Source organism: Rhinolophus ferrumequinum, chromosome 23 (assembly GCF_004115265.2).
Source record: "Rhinolophus ferrumequinum isolate MPI-CBG mRhiFer1 chromosome 23, mRhiFer1_v1.p, whole genome shotgun sequence".
Lineage (NCBI taxonomy): Eukaryota > Metazoa > Chordata > Mammalia > Chiroptera > Rhinolophidae > Rhinolophus > Rhinolophus ferrumequinum.
Window position 1 is genome coordinate 20,026,888 of NC_046306.1, and position 15,541 is coordinate 20,042,428.

Sequence of the window (15,541 nt, forward strand, 5' to 3'; positions counted from 1 at the left end):
ACTCCAGAAGCCCTCTTGATCTTCTTCTAGTTACTGCCCCAACCAAGGTTAACCATTGTCTTCGCTTTGAACACCATCGAGTGGTTTTGCCTTTTATACCTGTGGTATGTACTCTCTTGTGTTTGTCTACATTCGTTGAACTTTGTTTTAGAAATTCACCCATGTTGCTCTGTGTAGTAATAATTTATTCATTTTCATTGTCGTATAGTATTTTGTTATATGGATATACTGTGATAAATGTATCCATTCTTCTGTTGATGGATATTTGGATTGTTTCCAGGTTAAGTTTTTATTAATAGTGTCACTATGAACATTCTTGTACATGTTTTTTGGTGGACATACCTTGTTTCTCCGAAAATAAGACCTAGCCAGACCATCAGCTCTAATGTGTCTTTTGGAGCAAAAATTAATATAAGACCTGGTCTTATATTATATTATATTAAAGACCCAGTATTATGTTATATTATATTATATTATATTAAAGACCCGGTATTACATTATATTATGTTATGTTATATTATATTAGAACCGATCTTATATAAGACGGGTCTTATATTGTATTATATAAGACCCGGTCTTCTATTATAGTGAAATAAGACTGGGCCTTATATTAATTTTTGCTCCAAAAGATGCATTAGAACTGATGGTCCGTCTATGTCTTATTTTCCGGGAAACACAGTATGTACACGTTTCTGTTGTGGTACATACTTAGAAATGGAATTACTGAGCCATATAGGATGTGCACACATTCAGCTTCAATAGATACTGCCAAATGATTTTCCAAAGTGACTGTACTATTTTAGACTCCCACTAGCAGTCTATGAGAGTTCTAGTTGCACTACATCCTTGCTAACACTTTATGTGTGTGTGTGGGGGTAGGTGATCTTTAAGCGTTTTAAAATGTGATATTTGTCTGTCTCTTATGTAGTGAATCTTCTTTCTCTTCTCCACAAGGTTATGAGCTCCTTGAGGGTAGGGATTCTGTTTGTGTCCTAAAACCTGGTATAAGGGCTGACATATCCTGGGCATTTTACAGGGGTTGGATGAATGAGGCATGTTTGCATGGTGTGTGTGTGAATAAGGACAGGAAGGAAATAATAAGAAATAACCATACAGGTGGTTGGGTTTGTTCCTACAATCAATATTTGAGTGTTTCCCATGTACCATGCATTGTACTTGATTCTGATAATATACCTAGTTCCTACCCTCGTGGATATTTTTGGTAGTGGTGATGGAAAATAAGCAAGTACCTAAATAATTATATACTGTAATGAGTACTATGAATGACATGAACAGGTTACTGCTCTGATAGAGAATAATGGGATGATAAGAAACTATTTTAGATAAAATGGTCAGAGAAGGGTGACATTTGAGTATTTCAGGGTCTTTTTTCCTCTTTTACAAAAAAATATTGATATCTTTTCAGTTTAAACAAAGGAAAAATGATGTCTTGAAGGTCAAAGGGAATTGTTTTGGGGGGTCATGGAGGTACAAAAAAGGAAATGTGTGTGCTTATAGAGGTGTGTATGTATGGGAAAAATAGATCTTGTTCTCGGTACTAGATACCTAGGTACTTCACTCGTTCATTGTAGTGTCAAATGTTAACTCACGAATAATGGTAGGACAGAAATACAGCAGGTGGTGAGACAGCCATGGAAGGAATACTTTGGTTAGTTCTGGAGCTGTGGGGGAAGAGCAAGATCACATAATTTAATAGAAGAGAACTTGCCCCAAAGCTGAAACTGCTGGTGGTTGTGCTTTTTGAACCTGTTTAAGTGCTTTGTGTTCTGGATGAACCATTACATTGAATTATGTGATGTAATGGGAGGTGTTCTGTGTTTAGTCTGTATTTTACAAAGCCTGCTGGAGGCCTGTGAATTAAAGCACAAGAGTCCTGGAGACTGACCAGAAGAATCCTGACTAATCTTTGAATATCCTTGTTTGGAAATAAAAGTAAATAGTAACTCTCCACAATTAAAAATTCCATTTTTCCTTTGTTAGGATTAACGAAAAAATATTTTTCATTTCATGTGTCTCATCTCTTTTTGGCGTAAACCAGAATTGAAGGGTTAGCCCTCCTCCTGCCCCCTGCTGACCCCTTTTGTATTGTAAAGGTAATATAACATTACAGAGTGTGGAAACTAGATTCTAAAGTCATCCATAATTCTACTAACTTAGCAAAATGACTCTCTGTAGTGAGTTCCTTTCTAGACTTATCCATATGCATTCATGGTTTTACCTGTAATATACATATTATGTGTTTGTAATATACATATTATGTATTTTTTCATGTTGCTAAAAATAATCATCTTGAATGTAAACTATGGACTTTGAATAATAGTGGTGTGTCCATGTTCATTGACTGTAACAAACGTACCTCTCTGGTGGGGGATGTTGCTAGTAGCGGGTGCTGTGCGTGTGTGGGGAGCGGATGCATGGGTGCTCTCCATACTTCCTGTGCAGTTTTTGCTGTGAACCTAAAACTGCTTTAAAAAATAAAGTCTATTAAAAAAAAAATCTCAGGGGTTACCTGAGTTTCCATTGAGTACCTTAATTTATTGGACTTTCCCCTCAGTTTTACCCATATTCACTCTGCAATGAGGATCTCTTGCATATAGTTTTTTTTCCTTAGGAATTTATTTTCAAAACTATATTTATTGGTCTTGATTATATAATACCAACCTAATAGAGTTATGGTAATAATTAAATAAGGTAATATATGTAAGGCACATAATAATTGTAAATAGTTTTGCTATTATATTGCCAAAATGCTTTCAAATGCAACGTGTGAACATAAAAGGAAGGCAATACTGATTTGAACAATGATGGTGGTGATGATGGAAGCTTCTATTATTTATTATTTTATAAAAGGCATTTTACATATACAGTAGTCCCCCCTTATCCATGGGGGATATGTTCCAGCATCCCCAGTGGATGCCTTAAACTGCAGATAGTACCAAGCCCTAAATATACTTTGTTTTTTCCTCTACATACATACCTGTGATAAAGTTTAATATATAAATTAGGCATAGTGAGAGATTAACAACAATAACTAATAATAAGAGAACAATTATAATCAAATACTGTAATAAAAGTTATGTGAACGTGGTCTCTGTCTTAAAATACCTTATAGTACTATAATTACCTTTTCACTTAAAGGAAGCACTTTTGGCTTCTCTTTGGCGTGTCTGAATTGTCAGCATCACTACTCTTGAGCTTTGGGGCCATTAGTAATTAAAATAAAGGTTCCTTGAGCATAAGCACTGCATTACTGCAACAGTGGATCTGATAACCCAGGCAGCTACTAAGTGATGAGTGGGCTGGGAGTGTATACAGCGCGGATACACTGACAAAGGGCTGATGCACGTCCCGGGTGGGACAGAATGGAAAGGGTGAGATTTCATAACTACTCAGAACGGCGTGCAATTTAAAACTTATGAGTTATTTGCTTCTGGAATTTTTCACTTAATGTTTTTATTTTATTTTATTTTATTTTATTTTATTTTTTTTAATTGGGGAAGGGGAACAGGACTTTATTGGGGAACAGTGTGTACTTCCAGGACTTTTTTCCAAGTCAAGTTGTTGTCCTTTCAATCTTAGTTGTGGAGGGTGTCGTTCAGCTTCAAGTTGTTGTCCTTTCAGTCTTAGTTGTGGGGGGCACAGCTCAGCTCCAGGTCCAGTTGCCGTTGTTAGTTGCAGGGGGCACAGCCCACCATCCCTTGAGGGAGTCAAACCGACAACCCTGTGTTTGAGAGGATGCACTGCAAACAATTGAGCCATCCGGGAGCTCAGCGGCAGCTCAGCTCAAGGTGTAGTGTTCAATCTTAGTTGTAGGGGGCGGAGCCCACCATCCCTTGAACCGGCAACCTTGTGGTTAAGAGCCCACTGGCCCATGTGGGAATCGAACCGGCAGACTTCAGAGTTAGGAGCACAGAGCTCCAACCACCTGAGCCACCAGGGCGGCCCTTCACTTAATATTTTTAGACTGCATTGACCGCGGGTAACTGGAACCACTGAAAGTGAAACCACAGATAATGGGGGATTACTGTGTTATTTCCTTTAATCCATCATTAGATGCACCCTCTAAGTGAATGCTCAGTGTTACTTACCTTTGTTTTTTTCTTTGTTTTTGTTTTTTAAATTCCCAAGTGGCCTCAGATGAGACAGTCCCTAGCATGTGGTGCATCAGAACAGATTCCTGGAATAGACCTGCAGCTGAGTAGGAAGTATCACACCACAAATAAGGTGAGAATATTAGTGCTTTCTATGTTTATAGAGTACTTTCACACAGGAGTTCTTATTTGAATCTCAGCAAAATTGTTAGCGGGATGAGGAAAGGAATTTTATCCAGTGCAGAAGGTGAGGCTCAGGGAAGTGAAATGACTTACTCAAGGTCACAAGGATGATAAGTGACAGACCAACTGAATATTTGAACCAAAGGCTTAATTTCTTCAATTGTACTGTCTTACCTGAAAAATAGTTTAGAGAAAGAAGTCCTTATGAATTTTTTTACATGTTAAACATAAAGTAATATATAACTTTTGGAGAATTATTGGTTCTATAGCCTGCCTTCATTTGGAGAGGCTTAGCATTAGAACAGAGTTTTCCTTGGAGTTTATTTGCAAACTGCAAGACTCATGTCTTCTATAGTCATTAATAAAATTTGTTATACTAAAAAATTCGAGAGTCCAAAAACATTTATCCAGTGAGTATTTGACTGCTATCAGACAGTATTTTTCTTTCTTTTTCCTGTTATATAAATAAACGTAGAATATTCTTTTTCTCAGAATTGTTCTTTGGGAAATGAGGGTCAAGATTTTCTTTAAAAAGTACTCTTTTTCATAGAACTTTTATTCTGATACCCCAAATCTATCATTTCCTAGACATGGGTTCATAGGCATATGGTCAGTGAGGTGGGTATGTCTTGTTCTGAAATTTGGAGGACATCTATTAGGTAGAGTTGCAGATGTGTTTGCACTGAATGATAAGATGACCAGAAAAAAAGAGAATTAGAAATTTGAGGTGAAAAAAATTCTAAGCAATAAAAATGCCCTTAGACCTAATGAGAAACAAAAGTATTCTTTAAAAAAAAAAAAAAATCTTTTTTGCAACTAATTTTGGCCCCCTTCTTTTTGGTTAAATAGCTTTCTACCACCAAGGATTCTCCACAGCTTGCTGAGAAGGTTGGTGTCTTCACGAAGATAATAGAAGCCATGGGATTCACAGGACCTTTGAAATACAGTAAATGGGTAAAGTCTTTTAAGTTCTTCTCATTTTCTGTTTGGGCTTTGTGTTTTCTGCTCCTCATAGAAGGTGTATTTTAAAGCTTCTGCTTTGCTTTTGTGAAATTCATACATTATTTTGAAAGCTTCAAAATGTGTTGTTGCCTCCCTGCTCTCCTTTCTAAGTCAGATCTACACATATCTATACAACATGTGAGGCTGAAGTACTCTCTCTGATTCCTCAGAGATATCTCAGTAGCAAGCAAGCCAGTAAGACTGCGCTGCGCTTTCCAGGCCCTTGCTACATGATATGCCATGTAGATGAGTTCTAAGGAATTAGACAGGTCAGATGTGACGGACAGTGTTCTTAAGGAAACATTACTCTCTGATGAATCTCTATTCATAAGTAATTTTCACTCGATTATTGTATTGAACTTATTATAGTGGGAAATTTGCTAGCTGTATCATTTCTAGTCAACTCTTGGCCTAGCACATAACTACTGTTACACAGTAGTTGTTATAACTGAATGAATGTCCTCTCTGCATCAGGTGCATACTGCCCCAGACTTTTTTTTTTTAACCAATGGCTCTAACCAATTAAATAAAACGTTGGCCATTCAGTGTTTCTCATTCCAGTTATCACCTAGTACTACGAGTTTCTCTCTACCATTATAGTATAAGTGCCTTTTAAGGTTGCTAGAAGGTTGGATAAGCCTAATCAGTCATAAGTTATATATTAAAGGAAGCCAACACAAAGCAGTAGGGAAGACTTTTCTAGAAAACATCATAGCTCTGCCCAAAATGACCAAATAATGCCATTTATACCATTTTAACGAATTGGATTCAAATTAGAGTTTCGATTTGATTAGACGTCTACTTTTAATTTCTTCTTGTAATGTCTGGTTGTCTTCCTAACAATTCTCACTGTCGCGAACATAGGCTTCTCTCTATAATCTCCCTTTTACATAAATTCTGAACCGCGAACAGTGATTCCACAAACAATTTGTTTGTAAGGGGCTATGAAAAGTATAGAAAATAACACACATACTAGATAATAATGATGTTCTTGAGACATTAAAAGTTATGAAGTGCCTTCTTAATCATAAAAGAAATATTAGTTACGTTTATTAAAGTTATCTTTTCTACATCATAATTCTTTGACAATTGATAATTATTGATGTGTTTGGTAATGTTATTAACCACAATCTTTTCCTCTATTAAAAAATGGTTGTGATTATCGCATTTGGGTTTAAAAACTTAAAATAAGTATTTTGCTTGAAAATTAGAAATTAAAGGAAAGGGAAATGAGAGTAGAAAGAAGGAAAAGAGAAAAAAAATTGGTTTTAGTAATTTGATGGTTGGGTTCCACTTGTTTGCTTCTTCCTCTTGGTTGCTTCTATACACTTTTGCTAGTCTGTTTTTTTCTGATTCCAGAGGGGAAGTTGGCTACCATTTGGAAGACTATTAAATCACCAGAAAATTTCTTTACGTTTTAGCTTAAGTTAGCCTCTGATTTTTCTTAATTCCCTTGTGACCTGAACTAAGTCTTTAATATTTGCATTTTAAAAATCTTTCGTGATGTGGCCATGTCTACTTTCTATAACCTTCATTTTTTAATTCATGACTTCAGAACATCAGAATATGACATTTTGGTATAATTTATGTGGGAAAATGTAGGTAGAGCTTTCCATTTTGAAAGATTGTGAGCCCTTTTAAGCAGATGCTGACTCAGAAATCTATGGCTAGACATTTGTTTTGGATTGCACTGGCAAGATTCTTTGAGTTTTGTGTTTTTTTACATGTCTTTGATTAGGGAGTAAAATGACTACTTGTCTGTCCACATTAGCAGTATCAACCATCTTTCCTCCATCTTTTTCTGTAATGTTTTCATGTGGAGTTCCATTTTTCTTTTAGATTCATATTTAGGAATTTAAGTGTAGCTTTTCCTTACCTATTTGACTATTCTGAAATAAGCATTCTTTGTCATTATCTTTATGTAGCAGTGTCAGGTGAGACGAGGACAACATTTACTAGATTCAGCCACATGTCATAGAATAGGCAGTTTCCAGATTAGCATTAAGCAAAAAAAAATTGTTCCAGTTCTGAAGGATACTGATGAATGGGAATGCATTCAGAAGTGGGCACTGAGCCTTGTGAAGGCCTTAGAAACCATAAACCATGTTGAATGAAGAATAGGTGAAGGAAATAGGTATACTCAGCCTGGAAAAGAGAAGACATAGCTCTTCTCAGGTATTTGAGGGGCAAATGTGAAAAACAAAATGAAGATACTTAATATGAAGTATTCCAGTGGCCAGGTGATGTTTAGTGAATGTTACATGAGGCAGATTTAAGTTCAATAAACAATAATCTAAGAATTGTCCTTCAGTAGGAGAGGCAGCCTCACAGGGTCATAGGACTTGTTTGAAGCCCAGATGGTTGACCATGAATCAAGAATGCTGTAGAAGGAATTCCAGTACAGAACAGAAGGTTCGGATGACTTCAGAGCCCTTTCCCTTCATGCAAGCCTTTTCCTAGATTTGTTTTTCATCTTGTGGGATGGTACAAAATGCATCAGTTAGTGGGAGAGCTGATTTTCATTTCCAAAAGTTGTCTTAGGTGCTTCTGTTTTAGTCTGGTAGACCGGTGAAGTCTTCCAAAGTTAGAATGAAATAAACACGAAGTCATCTGAGGACCAGAACAATTTGTATGTTTGACTGGAGGGAAATTTAGTCCACCTACCTCCTTAACTTAGATTAGCACGTGAATCTTGAAGAGGTTCTCTCCTCAAGTTGTTATTTCCAGTCCCTGTGTGATGGTCTTAAGGGACTTCCTTTAGACATTTGTCCAGGAAAATGGCTCGCTAAAGACTTGGCTTTGCTGTAGGAAAAGTGAGGAACTATAAAATGCTCCTGATTGCCCCAATATGAGCACTGTATAAATAACACTGGCCAATCTGGTGACGTCTTCATTATTTGTGATGAGTGCTTTCTTCATGAACATGTTGTGGGACAAAAGCTCCTTCTCAAGGAAAGATTTGGGCCTTGGAGGCAAGTCTGCCTTTCCCAGGCGGGGTGATTAATTATGAACCTAGAGGACACTCTAAGAACCTGAAGGAAACTGCAGAGTTAAAAACAAATCAAGAAATAGGCTGTTAGGAATTGTATTTAAAATGATAAATGTGTCAATAGTTGAACTAGGCCATACGCTCCATGAAAGCAGGAGTTTTTGACTGCTGTGTGTACTGCTCTATTCCCAGCATCCAAATCAGTGCCTGGCACTGAGTTAGGTACTTAGTAAATTGTCAAATGAAGTGAAGAGCTAGCAGATGTCCTAACCCCCTGTCACAAGGATAGGTCTGTCAAAGGCCAAAGGATAGGATAATGGTATCATTAGGATATCATCAGTTTGGTGATTGTCCAGACCAGTGGTTCCCAAAATGTGTTGTATCACATATTTCCAAGAACCTGCAGGTGTTAACAAACTTAAACAGGCTTGTTTTTCAGCCTACTGATATATTGATTTGCAAACGTTAAATCAGCTCTCTGTTCCTGGGATAAATCCCACTTGATCCTGATAATTGTCCTTTTTAAATATTGATGGATTCGATTTGTTAATATTTTGTTAAGGATTTTTGTATTTATGTTTATGAAGGCTCTCTTGTTTTCTTCTGATGACTTTGGTTTAATTATCAGAGTAATGTTGGTCTCATAGAATGAGCTGGGAAGTGTTCTTTTCTCTTGTTTTTTGGAAGAGTTTGTGTAGATTTGCTATCATTTCTTTAGATGTTTGGAATTCTGTAGTGATGCCATTGAGCCTAGAGTTTTCTTTGTGGGAAGGTTTTTAACCACAAATCGAATTTCTTTAATAGATATAGGACTATTCATGTTATTTTTCTTTTTTAGTGAGTTTTGGTAGTTTGTGTCTTTCTAGGAATTTGTCCATTTCATCTAGGTAATCAAATTTATTGGCCTAAGGTTTTCCATAATATTCCCTTATTATCCTATTTTCAAGATTTCTAGTGTAGATGTCCCCTCTCATTCCTGATATTGGTAAGTTATATTTTCTCTGTTTTGTGTTTTTTTCTTTATCAGTGTGACTAAAATTTTACCAATTTTATTGATATTTCAAGAACTAGCTTTGACTTCTTTAATTTTCTGTATTATTTTTCTATCTTCAATTTTATTTCTGCTGTTAGTCTTTATTATATCATACTTTCTGCTTGCTTCTAGGCTTAATTTGCCCTTTTTTTCTAGTGTCTTATCATGGATTTTGTTTAATTGTGGCCTTCTAATGCTGATTTACTCCCAATATAGGTATATCTGATTTCCACTTGTTAACATGTTCTATTTTCCCCTATATGAGCTTTAGACAAAAACCTTGAAATCATGACAGGCCTCAAATTAGCAAATAAAAAAATCTTAATTATAATAAGAAACATAAGTCTTCCTTAATTTATTATGGGTATTTCTACCCATCAGACTCTAGAGAGTATAGAGAAATATGAACATTATATACAGAAGGTGCCTCAAAAATGTATACATACTGTAAGAAAGGAAAAAACTGTATTAAAATTGTAATACTCAATATATACCGATAACAAAAGATGAATACAAGTCATGTTTATACATTTTTTGGCACCCCATGGAGTATTGGCTATAATAAATACCTTTGGTGACTTTGAACCTTAGAACCATACCTCTATTAAAATTCTAAATTAGTTTTCTTCAGTTGTTATGTCATTCTCAGACTGTGCATATTTCTTTTTAGTCTGTGCATATTTGAGTTTATAATTTTCTCTGTCATTTTAAGAAGAAATAAGCTTCTACAAGCCTTTTGTTGATGTACTAATTTATTTAATTGTATCCTTAAGGAAATATTTCGAAAGTTCTTGGAAATACCTGTTCACTTAGCATTGAGTTGGTCTTCAGACCTACAGTTCAACTTTTAAAAGAACTTAGTTTTTATTTTTAGATTTATTTTCATTAAGGCATAATGTACATATAGTAAAACATACAAATCTTAAGTATATAGCTCAGTGAATAAATTAAAACCACCACTCATATCAAGATTCCAAGAGAATTCTTACTGCTTTGGAAAATAGTTAAAGGTCAGTCCTTCTACTATATTTTATATTCATTAGAAACTCTTATAAATATGGTCTTCTGTTAATCAGCTAATTATAAAACTAGGGAAATACAGAAAAAAATGACATCTTCCCCAAGGAAAAAAAAGACTTATGGAATAGAAAATTGCACCTCTGAAGAAAGATTGAAGGATTAAGGTTTTTATTTGTTTGATTTTGGTCAGAGGAATGAGTAATTTTTTAATATAAAGGGTTTCAGATTATAAAGAGCTAATGTGGATGATGCTGTTCAGTGGTTTAGAGGTTCACATGTGGTGAAATGGGCTTGAACTAAAGAAGAGGTTTTATTTAAATATTGGAAAAACCTTTTGACATTTTCATGCTGAAGTCCTGAAATGTGAAACTTGTGTGAAGTCTGTATGAATGACTCGCTTTAAAAGTAGAAAGAAATATCTATATTGGTTTAGCTATTAAATTGCATAGAGACAGGTTTGGACCCTTCCTTCTAGTTAAAGAAACATAAAGTTCTGTGACTTATGTCTAATGGCAATAGAACATCCACTCGGTCATGTCTTGAGTTTGGTTTTATTTTCTTTGTCTAGAAGATTAAGATTGCGGCCCTGCGCATGTATACTAACTGTGTGAAGAAAACTGACTTCGAGGAATTCTTTCTAAGTAAGTTACTGTTTTTGATAGTTCTGAAAAGGAAAAGAAATCTACTTTTCATTTTTATGATTGAGTATTAATAGGATAGATTTTTTTTTCAAGTCACTAGTAAAATCATTTTTCCTTCACAAAGTGCATAATAAAAGCTGCTTATTTTTCTCTTTTAATAGAATAAACAAAGACTAGAAGAGCCCTGTAAATAAAACATTTTAACAAGTTTGAAAAAAACCTAAATATGTATCTAGTAGTTTGACATTTATCATCCCCCTCGTCCACACATGCGTCTTTGTATGAAAGAATACTCATGCAAACAGAATCCTGTTTTACATTCTGGATGTTTTACTTAGCATTTTGATGTCAACTTTTTGCCAATCGGTCCTCTTTTATTTCTAGTTGTTAATTGTTTTAGTTAATCCTGGAATGTGCCTCAGTATATTTCTTCTTTCTGTTCAAGGACTTATTGGGTCAAAAGGCACATATACTTTTATTATTTATAGCCCACTGATAATTTGCTTTCCAAAAGGGATTTACTAGTTTAGACTACCACTACTAGCCTTTGATTGTATCAATACAGTATTCATTTTGATGCTGTAAACTGTTGTAGTTATAAACAAAGTTAATTAAAGCAGATGCTTGTAAAGTCATTGGGAATGTTTAAGCCATTTCCAGTTCCACAGATTTTGGAAGGAAATGTGTCTATGCATGTCTTTAGTAACAGCCATTATCCTCAAAGCAACAAACACCAAACAAATACCAAAATAACTTGGTATTTTTCACAGGCAGCAAATATTTATATATAATTATGTTAACAACAATGAAGAAAGCTGGATGCAGTTTTGATGATTTAATAACTATTTTGTTTTTTTAAAACCAAATGCAAATTTTGTTTATTTTACTATTTCAGCCAATTGATATTATATTAGAAATTTAAAATACCATACTCAGTTGTAATACTAATTTAGTATCTACCTTCCATTTCCTATTTATTCATAGTAAAGAAAGAAAACTTTCCTGCTTTTTAATCTCTAACAATTTCTCATTTTAGAAAAAATTAGTCTGAAAGGAGAAAATATTCTTTCTCTACATGATGAAAAAACTATTAATATTAGAGGCCGGATTTTTCAAGTATTTTCCATAAGATATGTTTAAAACCTCATCCTCAGATGTCTTTAATATTTGATTCAATAAATAACTCAGAAAAGTATTATAATTATTGTGGAAGCTATCTTCAAAGCTAGTCCTTACTGTTGAAGATTCTTGAGTTAATATTCTAGTATCGAATGAGACTGTTACATATTTAGTTTATCATGTTTCAATTTATAATCTGTTGTAATCTACTTATAAAAATAAAAGTTCATAAAAATTATTACCATTATATACTAAAAATTTATATTTACGTGGCATGCTTTTACATTTTTCTCATTTAGGAGTTAAAAAACTTGTGGGATAGGCAAGGCTTTTATATTCTTATTTCCTTTTTTGTTTTTTGTTTTGTTTTCAGAAGCAATTGAAACTTAAAGAGGCTAAAGACATGCCCAAAGGTGCTTAGTCAAGTCTTGATCCTATGTCACCTGGTTTAAAATGTAGGAATTTTTCCACTATAACATATTGTTTGTGAGTGAATATAACTTCAAACTAGAAATTGTAGTCCATCTTAATATTTTTGTAATTTATTATACTTAAACGAGAACTATGAGATGCCCTATTAATATAGTAAACTGATGTTTATTATATATTAAGGAGTACATCTCAATGAGCTTTGTCCTAGCTTTGCTCTTTGAGATAGCTAACTATGGAGGCCGTACATTTTTCAGTGATACCACTCTTACGCAAGGTTTTCTAAGACTCATTTGGATAATTGCCTTTTAGACCCATAAAATGTTCATTTGTATATTATGCTCCATTCTGATCCATCTTTGTCATTTGTGGATAGATTACATTTTAAAATCAAACCAAAGTGGTTCCAAACCGTGGCTAGTGAATAAAAAAGGGAACTAATCTGGAAAGTACCATTTGGAGGCAGATAAAGAATATCTATAAAATAATGAGATTGACTTTTTGCATCTGAGATTCTAAAGAGTAGGCCGGACAGGTTTAGGGTAAAAGAAGAGAATATTGCTTCACAAGATTACACCATTAAAGTGGCCATTGGTCCCTTGGATTTTGGTATTTTAGAGTTCTGAGAGTTCAGTAATTTTTAAAAAGGATAATGGTAGCTTGCCAGTGTCATCCTCATTCCAACAAAAGTGAGGCCAGTTTCATGAAGATTGATTGTATAAGAATGCATTGTTTACTTGCAGTCTGTTTGTGAGTAAACAATATGCCTACAGCCTCTTGGGCAGGCCCCCAGAAAATGCTAAAGTAGACTGTTGTCTCAGAGCCAAAGTGTTCAAAGGTCTTGATCCTGAGAGCTGGATATTAGGGATTCTGACTGGTGAGCTACCTTAGCAGCCCACTGCTGTGTATACATGAGCACACAGGGGTTTGCTAACTGGTCTGTTGGAGAGCAGTTCTGCCATGAAGAGCACTTTGGATCAGAAGTGGCCAATCAGTAAAGTTTGTGTCTAATTCCATACTGTTGTCTGCAGACTGCTTGGTGGTTAGCCCGTAAGAGATGATACTTTGAGAGGAGGCTCTTTAATGAGTAAGTTCTGAGTCAATGATTGAAGTTCATCATCTTATTGACACAGTCTTAAATAATTTGTGAGTTTTTTCAAAGATAATTCAAACCCCAGTGTTTAAATAACTCACTGAAAAATAATAGTGAATATTTATGAGTACCTATTAAATACTAACCATTTTGCTAAACATTTTACAGGCCTTATTTAATCCTCACAAAAATCCTATAAGGTAGGTTCTCTTGTTCTCCCCATTTTTATAGAGAAGAAAACTGAGGCACTGAGACGCTAAGTAACTTTACTCAGTCACGTCCGCGAGTGAGAGGTAGTCACGGTTTTGAATCAGGCAGTCTGACCCCAGAGCCTGCATTAAACAAACAACTATGTTAATACTGCCTCCCCATAACAGTAATGAATTATTTAATTTTATCCAACTTGGTGCTGAGGAAGAAAGTACCTCACCTCAGAAAATAATGCGCTGAGTGTGTATTGGAGCAAGAGTGTGATTATGGCAAAAGACTTCAGCAGGTTTCAACTTTGAAGTGTTAAAGCACATTTCATTGAGCTAAAGAATCTGCTGTGTTTTTATGTTGCTCACAGTCAAACATTCAGTGGTCTTGTTTTTTAGGGCTTTACGCTGTGGGTTTCTATTTTGACCCCAGTGGTTACAGGGAGTCAATCATATGCCAGCTCTTTTCCCATCCTCAGCCCTGAACCGACCCCCAGAAGGGAAAACTATGACCCAAGTCCAGCTGCTGGCCTGTCTGTCTGTCTGTGCTTTCAGCCCAAGAACTGATTCCCTCTCTGAGAAAATTGGAAACGCTCCTGGAGGCTGCTGAGAAGCTTTGATGTAGAGGTAGCAATTGAACAGATTGTCCTTTAGAAGCAGCCAAATTTCATTTTCCAGATTGAAAGACAGACTTCCAAGAAAACTTTTCTTTTTAATGTTTTGTTCTAGCATCCAAAAAAGACCCAACTTCAGATCCGGGCTTGAGAGTTTCTCATGGCTATTCTTGTTCTAGGTGGAGGGTGGTTGGCCCACTCTCAGATGGCATGTGTCTTAATAGCTGTATGACCAGCCAGGCCAGCCTTCACCTCCCTGCTGCTGGGCTCCAAGAGGAAGTCCACTTGACAGCTGCTGGGCACCTCCCAGGAAGCTCACCAGAATATTTTGGTGTCACTTTGTGACAGACCTGGACTTAAACCCCTGCCCAGCCACTCGCTTGTTAATATAATTGCTGCCCACAAGTTACTTATCCTTTTGAGCCCATTTTCTCATCTCTAGAATGAGGACTATAAGGCTTCCCTTCAGGGTTAAAATGAGGGTTAAGTGAGATAATGTATTGACATGACTAGCAGTGGACCTGGCGTGAAGTATGGGCCCTTCGTGAATGTTCCTTTCTGATGTTAGTATTAGAGAGGCAGTTAGCAATTAAGACCAGTGTCTGGAATCAAGCAGATCTGAATTTAATCCCACGTGTCTCATTTCATAGCTGTGTGACCTTGGGCAATCGTCTTGATCTCTCTAAGAGTCAGTTTTTTCACCTGTCAAATGGGGATAACACCAGTACACACTTTGTAGGATTGTTTGGATTTACATGCATTGAGCCAGTGCATGTAAATCATCTATTATAATGAATGACAGATCTTTATTATTATTGGTGGTGTGAGTATATCTCACAGGGGTCCTGCTCTGTGTTTTCTCTCCTAATGGCCCCTATTTGTTATCATTTAGTACATTGTGTACTTCATTGTTTGAATCATCGCTCCAAAGGACGGATTCTACCCACTGATTCTCTTTTTTCTTTATCCTTTTGCTCCAGTTTTTCTCCTTGTCATGGAATAAGGAGAATACATTCAGTGGGGGTCCCCTCATCCAGCCAGAGGCATTTCCTAGAGATGTGAGAATTGAGAGGCTTGGATGTCTGAGCACTGACCTGATTTTTGGTATC

General features: G+C 35.7%; 1 protein-coding gene across 1 annotated transcript in view; it reads left to right on the forward strand.

Annotated features, from left to right (window-relative positions):
* LOC117016145 (ubiquinol-cytochrome-c reductase complex assembly factor 1) overlaps positions 1 to 15,541 on the forward strand; it is a 93,519-nt gene that overhangs the window by 17,237 nt on the left and 60,741 nt on the right. Inside the window, exons 3-5 of the mRNA XM_033095258.1 lie at positions 4,150 to 4,245; positions 5,145 to 5,249; positions 10,908 to 10,980. Coding sequence (XP_032951149.1) covers positions 4,150 to 4,245; positions 5,145 to 5,249; positions 10,908 to 10,980 — 274 coding nt within the window. The remainder of the gene's footprint in view (positions 1 to 4,149; positions 4,246 to 5,144; positions 5,250 to 10,907; positions 10,981 to 15,541) is intronic.